Raw genomic sequence first — 22,243 nt, 5'->3', positions numbered from 1 at the left:
ATTGCTTTGGTCTGGGTTTCCTGTGTGGTTGTATGTTATTAACTGTTTTATTTATTGTCTTTGGATTTTGTAAGCCACACAGACTTTATATATAAATAATATTTATATCCTGGATCCTTGGAAAGGACTAAATAGGTGAATTAAAAATGCCAAATCCAGTCTGAACATCTGGCTAACTCTGCAACGAACCATAATAACGAAGCATGGCAGTGAAAATGAAATGAAACAAATACCAAAAAGCAAACTTTCATTTCCATGTGACTACAGTACTCACAAAACCTGAAAGCACCGAATATTACATGAATGTGGCAGGCAATTAAAACATTGCAGTAAAAGTCAGGTCTCATTAAAGGTCACATTGTTAAGTATCTGTATGGTCAAACTTGCTCAAATATTATTATGCTGTTTTAGTCCAGTCTCATAAGGGAATGGACTGCGGGTGGTCCTCAACGTATGAATCATCATAAATATGAACCAATTGCCAAGCATCCCAATGTTGATCACGTAACCATGGGAAATGCTGCAATGGTTGTAAGTGTGAAAAATGGATATAAGTCATTTTTTCGCTTCTGTTGTAACTTCAAACAGTCACTAACAAATGGTTGTAAATCATATATGTTATTATAAATCATATATGCTACCAAGAATAATACACAGATTTAAATTTCTTACATAGGACTTGAGGAGGGTTTTTTTCGGCAACGTCTGCAGGTTATCATGTGTTTGTATCAACATTGCAACTGTTCTACATACATTGACCCTCTATGCATTTATAAAGAATAAGGCGTCTTTCTTTTCACCTTGCCATCTTGCAATTTTAATACTCTCACCTCCCTCAAATGCCTAAGATTTTGAGTTATAAATGTTGTGGGAACAACGGGAGTCACCAATATGACTTTCTTCCTCTTTCAGGGCCCCTTTGTGGCAGCTTTTACTTCTTCTAACTTGGGCGATGTGTCTCCGAATACAAAGGGCCCACACTGCATCAACACTGGGGAGCCCTGTGAAAACATGGGGAATTACTGCCTTATAGGTGGGGTAAGTATTAGATCTGGATCAAAAGTTTGTGCATTTCGTGGTTGAAATTATAGGGGCTTCATATACCTCCTTCTTATATACACCAAAGGTACTAAGGAGGAAAATAGCCAGAATTTTATAAATTCAACTCTAGTAAGATTGTCTTTCAAAGAGAGCAAGGTTTCAGGGTAACCTGCCTTATAGATTACTCTTCAAAATGCTCAAGACGGTCTAAGTTCCCATTGATAATTACAAATAATCATTCCATTGTGCCTTTGGTTACATCATAATGCGCTGACTGTTGGGTAATAGTATGTATTCATTCAAGTCCATAATTTGGAGAGAGAGAACCGCTGATTTGAAAGAAGGGTCAAAGAGGCCATCTATGTCAAAATTGAACAGCCTTCTCTCAACAGAGGTGGAAGGATACAGCATCATCTATCTCCAGTCTACCACACAGTCATTTCAACAGTTCCAAGAAGGCTCCATGCCCATTTGCATCACTCAGGTGACCCTGATGGACACAGACAGACCTCCAGGTAGTCTCAACAACTTGCTAAAAGAATGCAAATGACCAGCTGTCTGTAAGCGATATAAAAACCCCTTACAGACAGCTGGTCATTTGCATTACTTTAGCAAGTTGTTAAGACCACCTGGAGTATAAATTCTTTCATTCCCTGCCATCCAGTCAGAGCTGAAGAAGCTTCTTGGATGAGAAGCGAAAAGCGTTTCATTTTTTCCCATCTCAAGCACAAAATTCAAAAGCAGTTTCCAAGCAGAAACAAAGTTGATTGTATTTTTTTCTTTAATCAAAGCAAGTCAGTTTAGCCTTCTCTGCTAACTCCACAGCTTTTGCGGCATAAGAGTTCCATTTTTTTTCAAGCTTTATCCATTAATCCCAAGAGAAAAGTATCTGGTTTTATCTTTATATTCACTCTAAGAATCTACTGTATTAAGATGTGAATCCTGCTCCAATATCCCTTTGCTTTATCACAAATCCACCATAAATGGTAAAAAGTTCTTTCTTTACATTTACATTTCCAACATTCATTCGAAGTACCTTCACACATTCTTGACAATTTATCTGACAATTTACATACCAACAGTACATCATCTTATAAATTTTTTCTTTTCAATTATAATTTAATATAAACTTTAAACCCTTTGCCCATATTTTCCCCTCTGTTCATTATATTATATCCAAAACTCTTTGCCCACTGAATGATACAATGCTTCATATATTCATTCTCCAAATTCAGTTTCAATAATATTCTCTCTCTCTCTTTCTCACATGCACACACACACACACCCCTGAGGAGTGTGAGAGAGAGGTTTATATTCCCCAGCAACTTTCTTTATCAAAAGCTCAAAACTGTCCCAATAACGTCCATCCACAAGCAGACCAATGGTAGTCCATAGAGCAATGGCCAATAAGTCCACAAAGCAAGCTCACCAAACTCACCAAGTAAAATTAAATCCACAATACAAGAAGGTTCACGAGGTAAGAAAAGTCCAGAGTTTACAAGGCGCAATCCAAACCAAGGCAAGACTCACTTATTTTATTTTGCTTCTGTTCAATTATGTTAATTCTCATACAGTGGCTGGACAAGCCCTGCACTTTTTTTGGAAAATATTTCAGAAGATGTTTGCCATTGCCTTCTTTCCTAGGGCTAAGAGAAAGTGGCTGGACCAAATGGCTTTATGCCTAAATCAGAACTAGAACTCGTGGGTGTCTGACCTAGTGCCTTAACCATTACACATAACTGGCTATGATTTGCTGCCTGATTAGCGGCAAGTTAAAGGGAAATTGAAAGGAGTTTATAATCAGCATTTAGAATTGAGGAAAGAAAGATAAACGGGAAGTTAAGTAGATGCAAAGATAAAGGCTGGTCAACCACATATCTTTTCCCTTCTAATTTGTTGTTTTGAAATCCAATTTAGGCTAAGTTGTGCATTGCTACAGGTCCTGGGACAGACATGTTTCAGAGCACACAAATAATTGGGAGACACATCTACTCAAATGCAAAGGTATGTTTAAAATTGTAACATTTTAGGAAAATATAGATGTCATAAGTACTAGCATCTAGCTTCTATATTTTCTAGGAAAGCATTCTAGGAAAATATAGATGCTAGAATCTTGACATTCCAGGAAAATGTAGATGATAGAGGTTGTCACTTTTCTAATAATATGCCAAATTTCCTTTTAACTAGAATATTTTTCCATTAAAAAAACTTTGTTTAGCAATGATACAATGTATACAGATATGCAAAGATATAGAGATAGATAGATAGATAGATAGATAGATAGATAGATAGATAGATAGATAGATAGATAGATAATGTCATGTTCAATGTAAAGTTTCATTGCTGTATGGCACCTGACAGATACTGTCTTTAGGCCTCTGCATTAACTTTGCCTCCTTTTCCTATGAAGCTTTAGATCTCAATTTTGTTCGAATGTAAGATTCAGGATGGGTACAGACTATTCTTTTGTTACTTCTTCAACTCCCATACCTCCAATTAAACTACCCATTGGGGGTAGGAGGAAGTTGACACATGCCATAGCTTTTTTCTAACCTTATCTTATCTGCTTAGAGTTCTTACTTCCTAACTAGTAAGAAACCATGGGTGTATGAGTTATATTGTGGAAAAACGAAATACTTTTCCTGTGATGAAGAGTTTTACCCTTCTGTCAGGGTAAGACCTTGGCTGCGGCTATTTCTACCTCAGGATTTTGTGTCCCTTCTGCCTGCTAGATTTGTTGACGAAATGATGCCTGTTGTTGAACTGCAAATCATAGTAGCTTCTGCCTGCATGTCTAATGATGAGGGTCCCTGGGAGCTGCAGTGTCAATTCATAAAATATTTCTAGGGTCTCTTTAGAGTTGCCAACAGAAAGGGAGGGGGCAAAGGGGTTTGAAAGAGCAGTGCGGCAGCTTGGAAATTGAAAGTGCATTCCATACATAGTTTTTCAAAGAGAGTAACTTGGTGACTGAAGTTTCTGCTGCGCAAATATCTAACCGGTGAACACGATTGATGACTCTTGGCTATGGACGTGTCTCATTGGAGAATATGAATTATGATATACCCAGGGGGTGGGGGAAAACCAGGGTCAAGGGTGACAATGAATTATGTGTCTCAGAGTCGGTTACACAAAGGAAGTGCCGGACATGTTAACTCCCAATAAATCCTCTTGAAGTCTTGGAAATTTGGCTCGAGACTCATGATTTCATTGGGTTAACTGCCGAAATCCTGACATGCAGTTCAGAAGTCCAGAACTTCCCTACCACATATTCACACATACAGATCCACACTTGAACAATATATATGTACTCAAATATGGTAATAAAATTATAACCAGATTTGAGTGATGATTGGTTTTCATTTGTATTTCAGGAAATATATACGAAGGCCTCAAAAGAGATTGATGGTCCCATCAGTTCAGTTCATCGATGGGTGGACATGAGTAACGTCACTGTTCAGCTTAACTCTACACACACGGTAGTGTACCTCCATGGAGATGATGTTCCAGGCAGATGGTAACAATATAGAAGTATTTACAATGCAGACCTTAACTCTTTACATTGTTTTTCCAAAGGTTAAAACATGTAAAGCAGCGTTGGGATACAGCTTTGCTGCAGGTACCATAGATGGACCAGGAATGTTCAATTTTACTCAAGGCAAGTGGAAAGAAATATCGACAGATTTTATTTATTACTATTACTCTTTCTGTTACACAGCAAGCTACTAGTCTGCATATGTGATGGGACTGCAGATTCTCAAATTCTCAGCCCCCATGTTCTGCAGTGCAGAACATCTGAGACTGGAAGACAAATTTGGAGAGACAGCTTGGCAGAGTGGCTACAATGCTGGGTAGAAATGAGGAGACTATGAGTTGTAGTCCTCCCAAAAACCAAGGTTGACTTTGGACCAGTTACACTCTCAATGGATCTCACAAGTTTGTTATTGTGGGGAAAATAAGAGCATTAGGTATACCTTGAGTTGACCAAAAATAAAGGTAAATCTTTTTTTTAAAAAAAAAAAGTTTGTATTCTGCCTTGACCCTGAAATATGAAGCAATAGATTTTGAAAAAATTATGAACTTGTATTCAAATATTTAAAATCGTTTTGTTCTTGAAATTTCTACATCATGGACTTTTGTATGTGGGAAAGACCTTGGGATACAGGGCGAATAGATGCTGCTTGGGGAAAAGTCAGATAAGAGAGGGCAAAGATAGGGTCAGAAGGGGTACTTCCTAACCAGAAGTAGTATTCAGCGGGTTCTGACCAGTTCTGGAAAACTGCTAGGGGGATTTTTTAGTAATTCAGAGAACCGGCAAACACTACCTCTGACTGGCCCTGTCTCCAACTATTCTTTGCCTCCCGAGTCCCAGCTGATCGGTTGGGTCTTCTTTTGTTGCCCTGCACAGGAGAACGGAGCTGGAAAATAGGTTAATGGGGTGGGGAGGGAATAAAGATTTTATAGTATCCTTCCCCTGCCATGCCCACCAAGCCACACCCACAGAACAGGTAGTAAAAAAATTTGAATCCCACCACTATTCCCAACATATCAGTAGCACTATCCAATTTACTTCCAGGTAGAACAAGACCTGCTGCTTTCTTTCTCTAGTTTCACCAGGCAATGACACACTGTTCAGTAGGGTAGTTAGTTTCCAAGCTTTCTATCACCACTGCGCAAAGGACACAAGGTAGTAATGTCATCAACAAAATGAAATGAAATGAGATAAAATAATCTGTGAATATATGGTTTAAAGATGTAATTAATACATAATATTAAAAGTGGTCCATTCTTATAAAATGGTACAGTAGCCCATGGGTTTGGCATACCAGCAAAGTTATTGAAAACAAAGTTATCTGAATGTTATTACTGCCTACACTGTATTTCTGCATTGTTACTTGAGTATTTCATTAATTAATCATCAGGCCAAGCCCTATTGAGCTAGGTAAGATCAAAATAGCAAAACTTATACAGGTTACAATGAAGCATATTTAATGCTAATCTGGGCATCATTAAAAATTCTTGGAAATTAAAAGAGAAATTTCCAATCCTTGTTCATAAGGTTGTTATTAAGAATTTTTGAATGATCTATAGCACTTTCCCCCAGATTTCTTGCTATCTGGGCTAGTTTACTATTTATGAGATAAACTGCCATCTATCTTGCTCATTATCTGTTGATCAGAAATCTATTCCCTGGTTTTGTTCCTTTCCTAGGCTCTCATAATCTTTCTCACGTCTGCAACTTCTTAAAAATAATAGATTGCTGTAAATATCAGGCATCCTTAACTTTGCAATCAGTCCTCACCATCAATCAAAAATGATTTATACTTGTAAATGTTTTTAGACGAGTTTCGTGTTTGTTTATTAAAAGGCAAAAGTACTGAAACTAGAAATCTGTTAAATGTCTCTTGACAATTATAGGTTGTATAAATTACACTGTCTTTTTTTTTTTTGGTCATAACAAAATAAAAGCACACAAAATATGTACTTTTATGGTAGTCTTGGTTCCTGGCAACTACCTGGACAAATTCCTGTGGGTTTTTTTTTTAAACCAACATTTTCAGAAGTGGTTTCCCATCAGCTTCTTCCTAGGGATGAGAGAGATGACTGGTCCAACTCATCCTATGAAGGTCTATAACTCACAATTTCCCAGCTTCCTTTTTTTAAAAACTCCTGCACCAAACTGGTTCTTCTTTAATGGCATTTGTTTTAAAGCAAATAGATGTTATTAAATATTTCATATTAATTCAATAACGTATTTTAACATGATGGAAAACATTCTACTATTACATACTTTTTTGAACAGGCACAACTGAAGGCGACCCATTCTGGGATTCTATCCGTGATACTTTCCTTGTTCGTCCATCCAATGAATCGATAGAATGCCACAAACCTAAGCCTATTCTACTTCCTATAGGAGAGGTATGAACCATTAGGTCTTACTAGGAGAAGCAAACTCATTATTTAAACCAGGGGTGGGCTTCAATTTTTTCAGCAAGGAGCTCTCTGGGTGGTCTGGGTTGGCATGGCTGGGTAAGTGTGGCCAAATCGATGTTGCTTCTTTGCCCTAATTATCTTTAAAAAAAAAGATATATACCAAAAAGTTGTTTATTATTTTGTGCATTTAATACTTAAATAAAAGACTGCATGAAACCAGGCTTAATGGCAGTGACTTTGAGAGGGATCTTGGAGTCTTAGTGGTGTTTCTGGTGAGTTACATGATTCTTATTATTTGGGAATTAATCCCCTTGGAGGCTATGTTATCTGATTTTCTCAATGGCCCTCCCTCGCAAGCACTGAATAGATTGTTTATCTAGCTTGCAACATTTTTATGAGGTGTGAAATGCTCTTGGCTGAATGGCCAGAAGTTCAATTAAGGCTATTAAGAGCTTTCCCTTGCTGCTTGTCTTTCTGAGGTTATTGCGAGCCTCTCGGGTTTAAACTAATTATTACCTCACAGATTATATTCATTATACAGCAGCAGCAAGAAGTGCAGCCCTTGCTTGGATGTATTGTTTTGGGAAAGATCATAAAAAGGCTGCAATATTCCCTACTATTTAATAGGTTCACTTTGATGATACACTTTATGCCACATTCCCTCCCCACCCCCAACTTTTTTTTTTTGAGGTGAGGATTCTGGGCACCAGGGAACTTGGAAGGGAAGGAGGTCAGAGAACCTGAGGCATGGCTCATTAAACAGGAATAGCTGTAGGCCAGATGGCAGGGATAGGAGGTGGCTTGATCTGAAGGCTGGATAGTAGGAAAAGACTGATGTAGTGATGGCCAGAGAGACATATCATGGGAGGCACATAGCAAACCATTGCAGGGGATTGGAAATCTGATGCCAATCCCATTTTTGTCTTTCATCTTTATCTTCAAGTCTTGGTGGGAAATTGTTGGACTTCTTATCCTTAGGGTATTTTTAAATTTATTTATTTATTTGATTTTACCATCAAAGACCAAACCAATATGGTAGGGGGAAGGATGGAATGGAACACAAATCCATTGTAGGTAACCCAGATATATGGGGGAAAAGTACGTAGTGTAAAGAAAAATGTTTGGGGTTGCCAAAATTGCTGAACTTTAACTACAATTTTTGAGAACTTGATGTGAGATAACTCACACAAATTTAGTGTCTCATTTAGATATACTGTACCTACTGATCAGTATGTAAAGGAAGAAGAAAGGTAATCTCTTAGTTCCAGGTGGACTATCAGGAATGCATTGATGATATCCACCTGTTATATCTCCATTCCAGACTATACTAACAGCAATAGCACTTAGAGTTATATACCATTCCATAATGCTTTACAGCATTCTCTGAATGGTTTACAATGTCAACATATTGTTCCCAACAATCTGGATTCTCATTTTACTGACTTTGGAAGGATGGAAAGCTGAGTCAACCTTGAAAACCAAGCCTTGTCAGGATTGAACTCTAGGCTGTGGGCAGAGTTTGCCTGCAATACTGCATTCTAATCACTGTGTCACCAGGTTTCCCTATGTCAGAGAAGTGATGGGACTACTTCTGGTTCATAGTCCTTTAGATAGTTCCATATTTAGCCTTGGATGGAGGCATTGCCGTGAACAGGTACACAATTATTTGGACCTCTTCCTAGACTTGCAGCTCTTTTTTGAGTGGCAAGTGGCAGTTATGGCCAGGATAGTTTTGGCTAGTTTTCATTGATTCACTAATGCAATCATTTCTAGGCCACTGCAATCTATGCCTCATCCTTGAATCTCTCAGTTAAAATATGACATTTCCAGCAATTTGCCTTTACCTGAGGTTAAGCCAAAATCAGGATTCATTCATTCATTCATTCATTCATTCAGCAATAGCACTTAGACTTATATACTGCTTCACAATGCTTTACAACAGGGATCTTCAAACTTGGCAAGTTTAAGACTTGTGAACTTCAACTCCCAGAATTCCTCCTCCAGTCATGTTAGCTCAGGAATTCTGGGAGTTGAAGTCCACAAGTCTTAAAGCTGTCAAGTTTGAAGACCCTTGCTGTACAGTCTTCTCTAAGCAGTCAATCTATCAAACAATTTGTGTATCATATTTCTAAAGGGTTCTGGTGAAAAACAGTAAGGAATCAATTCTAGGGGTTGGTTTGAGAGTTCCATGGGCTCACTTTGCTCAACCACTTCTAATTTTTCACAAAATCCCTTGAGTGACAAAGGAGTGTAAATGTGGTTTTATTGTTGATGATATTATTTAATATAAAGGCTGATCTTCCTCTTTTCTCTTGAATTGCTTAAGCTTACCAAGCCTTACCCCTGGCAGCCCAAGATAGTTGATATCCAGATGTTTACCATTGGATCTACAGCCTTCGTGGGTCTTCCAGGAGAATTTACGTATGAATTTATATTTTGTCTTTTATAATATAATTCAAGCATATACTTTGTGTTTTATGGTTAGCTTGGAAAAAGAAAGCAGGTTTATTTAGGAGGAAAGCCTTGTTCTAGAGCAAGGGTCTCCAACCTTGGCAACTTTAAGACTTGTGGATTTCAACTCCCAGAATTCCTCAGCCAGCAAAGCTGAAGATGATCGATCGGTAGGAAAATGGGGTGGGGAATTTTCCTGTAGACTTTTTTTGGGATTTTCCCAGGGTCTCTGGTCTGCGGGATTTAAAATTATGAGTTTGGTGGTCCCTGAGGTCCAAAAGGTTGCCGACCCCTGTTCTAGAGGACAGATAGTGGGAAATATAGAAAGACAGACAAGACCAGCCAAAATTGGTGTGATAGATGAAAATTTGGGGAACTGAAACCCACATATATCTGAAAGGCAATAGATTGCAGAAGCCTGCAGCAGGCAACACTCTGCTCATGTACTATATAATTAACAGGGCAAAATTAAAGCCAGTGATTGACATTACAATATCCTTGATTCAATATAAGGTGCCCAAGGTGCAATCCACCATTTCCTTTGATGAACATCCTCTTAAATTAACTGTCCTGAATAGCATGTTTAAGCCATAATTTAAAGAGAGAGAAAATGTGGCAAGTGAATAATGACACAACTATTTGATTAGTTTCCATAGTTTTTTATTGCATCAGAGCAGACAGGAAACTGATTTGGTATTCTGTTATTCAGAAACATTAATGATTATCTGTTAAGTTTTTCGTAAAGAGAATAATCTAACAACCTTCTTTGAGAATCAACCGCTGTTTATAAGGCTATGGAAACTGATACTCCTTTTGTGTGTGTGTGTGTGTGTGTTTTCCAGGACAATGTCTGGCCGAAGAGTCCGTGAAGCTGTGAAAAAAGTAAGTTGGTGGTTTTAGAATAAGAAAGGAATTAGTGAACGGTGGTAGAGAAATTTCCTTGCAATTTTTAAAGGACTCATTCCACTTGATAAAAAGTTTCTTTGTCTTTGGAAGAAGTTGAGAAATTCTTAGCAGTGAAGAATAAAGGAGCTTCAGTGGCGCACTGGTTAGAGTGCAGTACTGCAAGCTACTCCTACTGCAATTTGGCAGATTGAATCTCACCAGGCTCAAGGTTGACTCAGCCTTCCATCCTTCCGAGGTGGGTAAAATGAGGACCCAGATTGTTGGGGGCAATATGCTGACTCTGTAAACCACTTAGAGAGGGCTGTAAAGCACTATAAAAGCAGTATATAAGTACAGGTGCTATTGCTAGTGCTATGACATTTTTGCACATACAGGTAGTCCTTGACTTATGCCCATTTGTTTAGTGACCAAAGTTCAAAGTTAAAATGGCACTGAAAAAAGTGACTTACAACTGGTTTTCCCACTTGCAACTGTCATAGCACCCCCATGGCCACATGGTAAAATTTTGGGTGCTTGACCACTGGCATATATTTATGACGGTTGCAGGGTCTTGGGGTCACTTTCCCAGCTGGCTTCTGACAAGCAAAGTCAATGGAGGAAGCTAGATTTGCTTAACAACCGTGTGGTTTATTTAACGACTATAGTGGTTCCCATAATAGCACAGCAAAAAAGGTCATGAAATTTGACATGACTCATCTCACTTAGCAATGGAATTTCTAGTCCCACTTGTGGTTGTAAGTCGAGACCTGCCTGTATTTGTGTGAAGGGCTACCATATTGTGAACATATATGAATGTCTTGCCCTTCATTACATAGTTAAGATTACTAACAAACTGCAACTCCTTGATTCTTTTAAATAGCAGGATTAGTGTCACTGCAAAAAGAAAAAAAAAACCCAACAACTATTGATGAATATTTTCTTCCTGTGGAAAAAAAAATAGGAGAAATCATCTGTCCATGCTCTCTGTTCATACGTTTATTTTTTATTTTAAATTTTTATTGGTTTTTAAAAACAAACATAAACAAAACAAAACATAAAGACATCAAGCTATCTTCCATATGTGTACATACAGTGTGCCGGTTGGTTTACAAATTGTTTTGTGCTTCCATTTCGTAGTCTTCAATTACAATTACATTGCATATAATCTCATATTTTCAATCAAAAATTAAATACCTTAGTATCATTATTAATCAATCATTTGACTATACTTTTATTCATTCATGTTTTACAAGATAATCATAATTAACCTAGTTTATTTTATAACAGTTCATATTATCATCCCAAATCTATCCTAAAATCATTTTGTGGATATAATAAGAAAGAAGTACATCTTTATATATTTATTATTTTCTAAAAGTCTACATATTTCATTACTGTATTTTATTATCTAACCATTGATAGAAAAGATCCCAAATTTTATAAAATTGTTTATCCTCTTGTTCTCTAATTTCAAATGTCAAACTACTCATTTCAGCACATTCCAATATTTTCTTAATGATTTCCTCCTGTGATGGTATTTTCTCATTTTTCCAGTTTTTAGCAAATACAATCCTAGCCGCTGTTAACACGTTTACAGTCAGGTATTTCAAGTCTTTACTATATATTTCAGGTAAAATTCCCAATAAAAATATCTCTGGTTTCAAGTCTATATGTTTTTTTGTCATTTTTTCCCAACCACATGAGGATTTTAGTCCAGTATTTTTTAGCATCCACACAAATCCACCACATATGGTAATATGAGCCAGGTGTCTGATGACATTTCCAACATTTTTCGGATTTATTCTTGAACATTCTTGTCGGGGGGAAATGCCACCTGTAAAACATCTTATACAAATTTTCTTTATATGCTGTTGACATTGTCATTTTATAATTTTGAGACCACAATTTTTGCCATTTCTCTAAATCGATCCTATATCCAAAATTCTTCCCCCAAGCAATCATTGTTTCTTTAACTTGTTCTTCTTCTAATTTAATTTCTAATAAATATCCATACAGTTTTTTAATCACCTTTTCATCAGTACCTGTCAAAATCTTATCTAAATCAGTCAATTTATCATAGAAACCTTCCATTTTAGAATCTTTATCATACCTTGAATGTATTTGCGCATATGAAAACCAATTCATCTTCATACCTTATTCCTCTATTTTTTGTATAGATTTGAGTTCACCCTTTTCATTCAATATTTCACCATATCTAACTGTTTGTTCCTTTTTGTATATTATAGGATAAGAAAATGCTTCAATAGTCGATAACCAGACTGGAATTTTCAAATAACATTATCTTTTAATCTTCTCCCAGTTTAACCACAGAGACTCCCATATATAATGTCTTCTAAAATACCCCTGTGTTTTAGTTCCTTTATACCATAAAAAAGCATGCCACCCCAACAACAGATCATGTCATTCTAATGTCAACAATCTAGTATTTCTTAGTGTTATCCATTCCTTAACCCACATCAGATTTGTAGCTTGATAGTACAACTCCCAATTAGGCAAACCAAATCCTCCTCTAATTCTAGCATCTTGCAAAAGTTTTAACTTTATTCTCGCTTTCTTACCTTGCCATATATATTTCAACAAAATTTTATTTAGATTCAAAGTAATCTTTTCCAAGCCTAATTGGAATTGTTTGAAACAAATATAAAATTCTGGATAATATATTCATCTTGATTATTGAAATTCTCCCTATTAGTGACAGTTGTAAATTTTCCCATTTCGCCAGATCTGACGCTATCTGCTGTTTAAGTTTGATATAATTATTCTCTTTTAATGTACTACATCTTGCTGTCAAATATATCCCCAAGTACTTGATCTTATTCGTGACCTGAATTTTCAATAGGTCTGCCAGTTCTTCCTTTTGTCTTAAAAGCATATTCTTTGTCTTATCTTTATTTATTTTCAAACCAGCCACCTTTCCATATGTCTCTATCTTTTCTATCAATTTTGATGCTGTTTCTAAAGGGTCTTCTAAGATGAAAACCAGATCATCTGCAAATGCTTGCAGCTTAAATTCTTCCTTTTGATTTTCATTCCTTTTATATTCTTTTCATCTCTAATATTTCTGTTTAACACTTCCATAGTTAACACAAACAACAAAGGTGATAGTGGGGACCCTTGTCTTGTTCCTTTTCTTATATTGATAGAGTCTGTCAGTTCTCCCTCTATCATTACCTTTGCTGTTTGCTTATAGTATATAGCTTCTATTGCTTGAATAAATTTTCTAGCAAAACCCATCTGTTCCAACAGTAATAACATGAATCGCCAATTCACATTATCAAATGCCTTCTGTGCATATAGAAATATCAGAGCCATTTGTTTTTCAGGATGTGCCTCGTAGTATTCCAAGGTGTCCAAGATTACTCTCATATTGTCTTTAATTTGTCTCTTTGGCAGAAATCCATTTTGATCAGGATGGATAAAATTATTTAAATATTTTTTAAGTCTTTCTGCCAATATTGAAGCAAAAATTTTATAACCTGCATTTAGTAGAGAAATGGGTCTATAGTTCTTAATTTGTAATGGGTCGGCCTCCTCTTTTGGAATAAGTGTAATATAGGCTTCTGACCATGATTTAGGTATCTTCTTCTTTAACATAACTTCATTCATAACTTCTAGCAATGGAAGATTCAATGATTCTTGTAATGTTTTATAAAATTCTGCCGGAAGTCCATCTGAGCCTGGTGCCTTTCCATTATTTTGCTTCTTGAGTGCTTCAGTTAACTCCATCATCGTTATATTGCTTTCTAACATTTTTTCAGTCTCTTTAGGTATCTGAGGTAAATTAGCATTCTTTAAGTACTGTTTAACTCTTTACTCATCAATATTCTCTTGCATATATAATTTCCCATAGAAGTCTAGAATGATTTCCTTCTTTTCTTTACTACCATGGCAAACTTGGCCTTGGTCATCTATTAATTGCAATATTTTCCTTGATTCTTTCTCCTTTCTCAGTTTGTATGCTAACCATCTACCTGGTTTGTTTGCATCTTCAAAGTAGTTCTGTTTAGCACCTCTAATTTTCTGTGCTAATTCTTCTTTTTCTATTTGACCCATTTTATGTTTAATTATATCCATTTTTAGCTTGATGTCCTTTTTCTGTGGCATTTTCTGTAGTTCTTTTTCAAGTCTTTTATGCTCATCCTCTAAGGCCTTAGAGGCTAGTCTTTTCATAGTATTCGTTTTCCTTGTATAGTCTATTATCAAGCCTCTAACATATGCCTTCATTGTATCCCATACATTCTGAATTGAGGTATCTTCTTTTTTGTTTTCTCTAAAGAAAAAAGCCAATTCTTTCTCCATCCACTGTGTGAAGTCTTTTTCCTTTAAAATAGTATTATTTAACATCCATCTAGATCTTCTTTTTCGTCCTTTCCATTTAATTGTCATTGGATTGTGATCTGCCCAAGTACTTGTTTCAATATTTATTTCTTGAATATTAGTTATTAATTCTGTTGACATCTATATCATATCTATTCTGGACCATGATAAGTGTCTATTTGAATAGAAGGTGTATTGATTAGTTTTAGCATTTCTTTCTCTCCATGTATCTTTTAAGTTTATTTCATCTACCATTTTAAAAAAAGATTTAGAGAGAGTCTTTCTGTTTTGCTTTATTGTTTTCTGTGCTGTATAGTCCAATTTATTGTCTACAATTCCATTAAAATCTCCCATCATAACTATATTAGCATAGTCCAGTTCGATTATTTTCATATGTAATTTTTTGTAGAATTCTTCTTGTTTGTCATTCGGAGCATAAATTGCAATCAGGAGTGTTTTTGTATTATTGTCCATTATTTCCACCATTAGTATTCTTCCATCATCATCGGTATAAATCAATTTTGCTGGGGTGGTCTCTTTAATATATAAAACCACTCCTCTTTTCTTACATTGTGTCAAGGAAGTAAATATTTTCCCTAATTTTGTCTGTACCAACAATTGTTCATATTGTTTTTTAATATGTACTTCTTGTAGACAAATTATATCAAATTTTAATTTCTCTAATTTATGAAAGGTTTTCCTTCTTTTAACGGCTGAGTTAAGTCCATTTATATTAATTGTAATCAATTTTTTCTCTTCCATGGTTATATTTTATAGTTAGGTTTAGCAGCTCTCGGAGATCTTAATTCACATTGTTCTTTGGCTTCCACCTTTCCACCTACTGCACCTTCTTCTTTTTCAGTGGCCATTTGGCAGTCCTCTTGGAATTCAATTAGTGAGATCTCTTTTTCTGCCTCTTCCTCTTTCCCTCCAAAAAATTCTGTATAAAATAATTCCGCTTTCTCAATTGAGTCAATTCTATGTCTCTGTTCTTGCCATGTGAACATTAAACCTTCTGGAATCAGCCATCTATAATTCACCTCTTTTTTAAGTAGAATTTTAGTCAGGAATCGGTATTCTCTTCTCATCTCTCTCACTCTTCTGGGTATTTGTTTCAAGACCACAATCTCCTTGTCTTTATATTTCAATGTTTTCTCTTTTGCCACTTGCAATATTTGCGTTTTAATGGCTTTCTTTGTAAATCTAATGTGAACTTCTCTTGGTAAGCTATTTCTCATCACATATCTTGTGAAAACTCGATAAACCTAATCTATTCCATCCATCATCTTCTCTTGAGTTATTTCCAAAGCTTCAGCCAGTATTTCTATCATTATCTCAGCTACGTTTTGTCCTTTTTCTTCCTCTACGTTTTGGAATCTAAGATAGAATTCTGATCTATCCATCTCCCATCTCAACATACTACTTTTATCTTGTTCAACCACCCTTAATCTATTATCAATATCTCCAATCTTCTTGTCTCTTTGCTTATCTTCTTCTTCAATTTTTTGGAATCTCTCATCATACTTCAACATCATTTGTTGGATGTTCTCCACTTTTTCATCGGTTTTCCCTGTTCTTTGTTCAATGTTCTCTGTTCTTTGTTCAATGTTCTCTGTTCTTTGTTCAATGTGCTCTATTCTCTTTTCAATATTCTCTGATCTTGCTTGAATATTTTGAATTCCTTGCATAATCATCTGCAGAGTCACTTTTTCTTGTTCTTTTTCTTGCTTTAACATTGTCTGTATTGAACATTGTCCTCCAGATAGTGGAGAGGAAGAAGTAGAAGTTGAAGAACCAGAAGCTGTAAATTTCCTACTCATTTTAAGCAATTCAAAATCTTCAGGTTCTTCTAAACCTTAATCCAATTGTGAAGTAACCAATTATAGTTCAAAATAAAAATAGTAGAAAAATGAAGCCCAATAATAATGATAAAAAAAAGGAGGACAAAATTTCTTCAGGTTCTTGTATACCTTAATCCAATCAGTAGTTAGATGAAGAAAAAGACTTAAGAAAAAAAGGGGGAGGGGGAAGGAAAAGGAAAAATTCTTCAGGTTCTTCAACACCTTAATCCAATTGAAAGGTCTCAAATAGAAAAGAGTGCATAAGAATAAACCAGAAAGGTAGATGAAAAAACAAAAATACCAGGAAAGGAAAAAAAAAGGCTTTTAAGGCTTTCCCTTTAAAATAAAAAACAAACGTAGAGATTGGACTTCCAAAGAGAAAAAGAAAAACAAAGACAAGCTCCAACAAAGCCAAAAACCCATATAGTTATTACAAGGAAAAAAAAGATAAAATGAAATACAATAAAGCTGATGAGGAGGGATAGCACAACTTAGAAAAAGTAAAAAGGGCACACTACACTTTGTTTAATTATCCAAGGCTCTTATTATAGCTCTCTTCTCCAAAAACTTATCACCTTTTTTTCCCCTAGGTTTCAACACAAGACTCCAGCTGTTGATAGAAACACAGAAGAGCACCTGCAATAATACTCTCCCATGCTCTTCCCTCTATCATATCAAATAGCAATGTCCTTGAAAAAGAGTCTCAGTTCTTTCTTTCTCAGCTTTGTCTGGTCACAGGGAAATAGAATATTTTCAAGCCTCTAGTTGGCAGTGTTACAAAGTTTCTTTGCTCTCACTTTCCCCCTCCTTTTCCAAGCAAGATATAATAAGAATTAATAAAAAAAAGAAAAAGATATTTTAAAAAAAGAAATAACTAAAGGGAGCCTCTAGCCTAAAATATTACAAAATCAAAAAATAGAAAAAAAAATAGATGTAAACGAAAAAAACCAGTCCAGTTCTAAAATACAAGATCGTGTATAGAAAATCCAGTAATGAGAAAAAAAAAAACATTACTTTGACATTCCTGTTTAAAGTCGCCGCTTAATCACTTCTGTCAAAACTTTTACAGATTCTTTCTTTTCCTTAGGGTGTCCTTTCAGATCTTAGAATAAAAAAAAAGTTCTCACCAAACCGGCACACTCTCTCTTTCTGTTCTCTTCCGTTTCGGAGCTGTCCCAGCTTCAGCAGCTTTAATGGCTGCCTCTTTGCCGCTGGCAAGAAGAGCTTCTCCTGGATCTACCAGGGACTTTGCGGTATCCCTGGGATCGACAGGATGCGCTCTTCACCTTCACCATCTCTTTGGGACGGTTTAGATCCCATAGGACCATCCAGGAGCAAAGATATCGGCAGCGATCTCAGACCTCCAAGATCGCATGCCGTATCGTCACGACGCCAGCTCCGCTGTCTCCTGTTCATACGTTTATTGAGGAATTTCAAAAGCCTGTAGTTTGCATTTTAATTTTTGTATCATGATGGCAGTTTGTTTTTATTTTGTCTTATGATTGGCTAGACAAATTGAATAAATAGATTAATTTTCAACTTCTAGAAGGGATAGATTTTTGATGAATTTCTCTTTTTTTATGGCTTCTCAATTTCTCCTTGACTTCAGAATTGTCTAATACACAAGACTTAATTAAACTGAGGTAATACTTTTTGTGATTAAAAATGTTTCATTTGATAAGAAAGCAAATAATTTCTTTTAAGTTTATTCTGGGAATAAATTAATATTGACCAAATGTAAATAATAATAATAATAATAATAATAATAATAATAATAATAATAATAATAATAATAATAATAATAATAATAATAATAATAATTCTTTTACCTAGAGGAGGAGATAATAATGAAGAGTTTATTTCCTAGTGTTTCTAAGAATTGTTGTTGTTGTTGTTATTATTTACCTAGTAATTCTCCCCCCACTTCCTTTCCCACTGAGGTGCTTATTTCACATTGCATTGTAATCATTCTCCCACTCAAATCACAAACATCACAAATCCACAATCTGTGCATGAAATTACAGCACTGTAGTTACTTCAGAAGCTTTTGTTTTCAGAGCTCTGCTTATTAGAGATTAGAATCTTAAGAATGATGAAAGGATTGAATTGCAAGATGTTTCTGTTAGACGGTAACTGCCATCCAACTGGGTCAGGGATGGGATCCAGCTGGTATAACTACCGGTTCTGTTGCTCTGCGTGAAACGTGAGTACGATTTACGACCTGCTGAGCTGCCTGGACAGCTGAGCAGCGCTGTGTGCAAGTGCTCAGCAGTTGGAAAAGCCCTTTTTTCCTGGTTTTTCAACCTCAGCTGTGTCACGCAAAGCAGCTGTGGTTGAAAAAGCAGGAAATAAAGGTCAGGTAAGAGCCCGGGCGGGCAAGTGGGCCAAAACAGCAGCAGATATAGAACCAGTTCTATGCCTGCTGTTCTTTAGAACTACCGGTTCTACAGAGGTGGACAGAACCGGTAGAATCCCATCCCTGAACTGGGTCCAATTTTTTGTCTCCCCCGAGAATCTAATCTTATGCCTCTTCTTCTTGTTGTTCCTCCAGTTTCCCCAGTTGGCTACAGGATTTGCTTGTCTGACACTGTGATTGGTGCAGTTCTTGCAGTAAAATTATCTGTGCATGATGGAATGAATTCTGTTATTTAATTCACATGTATTTTTCACAGTCTGATGCTGATTCACCTGAGCGGGAGTGACTTGCCTAAGGCTATGGAGCTCATTTCCATGCCTAAGAGAGGCCTAAAACCTCCTCTTATTTGTCCAGAACCTTAAAATATTATATCTTATTGGCTCTCTAGAAAATCTTCTTAGAATTTTGAATTTCTTCTAATTCAGGGATGTATTGTATAATTAATGATCAATATGACTAAGTCCTAGATGACAGAGAAAACAACTGTCTTCTTGAGGAAGATTTGTTTGATCAGATCAGTAAATCAGTTTTATAATTGGGCCTTGACTATATTTATATTTGATCCCTTTATGTAACAGGAGATTTTAGAGTTATTCAAATATGGCAATATGTGACCTCTTTGCTGTTGTTTAAGTATGGGGCAAAGTTTGGGACATCTGATTCTTTTCAATAATAATTCTTCACATGTTGGCATCTTTGCTTAGTATTTACAAGTTTTAATTTAAACACAAAGGAAAATATTTCTTTCCTCCAAGCTTTATAATACATGGCTATTTTATTTGCCAGAAGTTTTCCTTGGGGTGGAGGGATTTTTTTGCAGACATTAATGTATTAGCCTGTTGTAATTATTTTGAGACAGCCTATTAAATTTTAACTAACATGTTTCTGTTTGCCATTGTGGTCAATGATCATAATTAAAATAGTCTATTCTAATTATTTATCATATTTTCCTCCCCCCCCCCCCCAAAGAAAATTGCTAGCCATGGTATAAAACTTGAACACATGAATAAATGCCAACTGAGCTCTGAATTCAGAATGGTCTTTTTTTTTTTTTTCTTTCTTCTTTCTTTCTTTCTTTCTTTCTTTCTTTCTTTCTTTCTTTCTTTCTTTCTTTCTTTCTTTCTTTCTTTCTTTCTTTCTTTCTTTCTTTCTTTCTTTCTTTCTTTCTTTCTTTCTTTCTTCTTTCTTTCCTCTTTTTCTGTTTCATAGGAATTTGAAATTCAAGGAAAAGCAGGAATGGATATTATAATTTCAGGATTGAGCAATGTTTACACCCACTACGTAACTACTTATGAAGAATATCAGGTAATATCAGTAATATTCTTAAGACAAAAATAAGTAGCATGAATGATTTGTGACTACACTTTGTAGAAAATTTAGTTTACTGTTAGGATTATGAAGCAGTCATGAGTTCATAGATCTTCATGTCTCACTTTGTAGATTCAACGATATGAAGGAGGGGCCACCATTTTTGGACCACACACGCTTTCTGCCTATATACAGTTATTTCAAGGCCTGGCCAGAGCTCTTGCTATGGTAATAACAAATTACAATTATGCAGTGTTAAAGAATCTCTGATTCTTAGTTATAAGTGGAAATAGATTGCAATCTGTAGAGGTGCACATACGGATAGAAGGTTTCCAAAGGGCTGCATTCTGATGTGGATATTTATTTATTTATTTATTTGATTTGTCAATTGCTTACAAGATAACAGGTATAAGTATAAACATAGTTTTGAATACATGAGATGGATACATATAAGAAAAATAAAAAGAAACAATAGGACAGGGATGGTAGGCACGATTGATGCACTTATGCATGCCCCTACAGACTATCAATATAAATTCCAAGCAAGCTATTTTGTTCTTCATCCCAGCACCTGTACTGTTAATCTATGCTGACTACTACCTACAATCCATGCAAAAATTGTCATGAGATTTTTTTACATTCCCAGAGTAAACAAGCAACTAAGTGTGAATAATACTGCTTCTATAGTTTGCTATGGAGGTTTAAAACTAAGCCTGTGTATTTCAAGGCAGAATGGAAGAACTCTCCGTAGCCATCTCGCCACAACCAATTCACCATAGGACAATTCAACAATTCAATTTAATTATTTAAAATAATTTGAAAAATATTTTAATTTTTGTCATTTACATGTCATTGGTGGGATTCAAATTTTTTTACTATCGGTTCTGTGGGTGTGGTATGGTGGGCGTGGCAGGGGAAGGATACTGTAAAATCTCCAGTCAGAGGTGGTATTTGCTGGTTCTCCGAACTACTCAAAATTTCCGCTACCGTTTCTTCAGAACTGGTCAGAACCTGCTGAATACCACCTCTGATTTTGTCCCTCCTTTGGCATTCTTTCTTTGATGATTCTATTCCACAGGTGTCACTTGATCATGTCACATGATATCACTTTTTTGCCTTTGCAGAGCAGGGGTGGGCGTGGCTTGCATGTGATGCGTCTGGCCCACGGGCCACCAGTTTGACACCCCATCTATTCCATTATTTCTTTGATATTAATGTAATTTCTGCCCCACTGTGAGTTGTCCCACAGTGAGTTGGCCATGATGAGTTATCCCATGACGAATTGGCTGTGGTGAGTTGACTGTGAAGAGTTGGTCGTGGCAAATTTACCATGACGAGTTGTCGTAGTTGTAGTAGGCCCATTTCAAGGAGCTTGTAAATGAAAACAAGGGAAAAACTAAAATAGAACTAAAGATTTGGGTACAGAAATACTGAACAGGATCTCTCAACTCCATGCAGAGAATGTTTTTATTATATAATCTTTCTCCCTTTTTCCTTTGTTTTATTTCCTGGTTAAGATTAAAACACCTTTCATTCCAAACTGAATTACATTTTTTTTCAGAATACCACTCAAGATTTAACCAATATTCCAGAACCACCCATCTTAAACATAACAAGCCTGAATTTTTTGCCCCCTATTATGGATAAAAAGCCACTTGGTCAGAAGTATGGTGATGTTCTAAAAGATGTTCAACCAACATACAAAGTGGTATGTATACTCCTCCCCCCACCAGCCATTTTATTTGGCTGTATTTTTAAACCTTGTTTAATCATATCATTTTGAGTGGCAATATACTAGCTCACTACATAACAGTGTCCTGGTGTTCCAAGAATTCCCAGTGGTGCAGCAGTGAGGACATTAAATTAGGATCAGTGTTAGGAAACCTCAAGCATGGAAGCTCACAGAGTGCCTTTGGATTAGATCTCTCTCTCAGTCTGTTTTATTTATTATGAAATTTATACCTAAGAAAGTGCAAAATATAAACATGACAGCAACATGAAAATAAGGATTGTAAGGTTTTCTGCTGCAGCA

At 36.0% G+C, this 22,243-nt stretch overlaps 1 protein-coding gene across 3 annotated transcripts in view; it reads left to right on the top strand.

Moving 5' to 3' along the window:
• ASAH2 (N-acylsphingosine amidohydrolase 2) overlaps positions 1-22,243 on the top strand; it is a 214,973-nt gene that overhangs the window by 187,892 nt on the left and 4,838 nt on the right. For all 3 annotated transcript variants that reach the window (XM_087964167.1, XM_087964165.1, XM_087964166.1), the window contains 10 exons: positions 913-1,038; positions 2,959-3,045; positions 4,413-4,517; positions 4,615-4,696; positions 6,842-6,957; positions 9,299-9,393; positions 10,266-10,305; positions 20,113-20,208; positions 20,344-20,439; positions 21,773-21,919. In XM_087964167.1, coding sequence (XP_087820293.1) covers positions 913-1,038; positions 2,959-3,045; positions 4,413-4,517; positions 4,615-4,696; positions 6,842-6,957; positions 9,299-9,393; positions 10,266-10,305; positions 20,113-20,208; positions 20,344-20,439; positions 21,773-21,919 — 990 coding nt within the window. The remainder of the gene's footprint in view (positions 1-912; positions 1,039-2,958; positions 3,046-4,412; positions 4,518-4,614; positions 4,697-6,841; positions 6,958-9,298; positions 9,394-10,265; positions 10,306-20,112; positions 20,209-20,343; positions 20,440-21,772; positions 21,920-22,243) is intronic.

This window comes from Notechis scutatus, chromosome 4 (assembly GCF_049901735.1).
Source record: "Notechis scutatus isolate UNSWTSFEM ecotype Mainland chromosome 4, rNotScu1.2, whole genome shotgun sequence".
NCBI lineage: Eukaryota > Metazoa > Chordata > Lepidosauria > Squamata > Elapidae > Notechis > Notechis scutatus.
The sequence above is the reverse complement of the archived record's forward strand: the minus strand, read 5'-3'. Positions and strand labels throughout refer to the sequence as shown.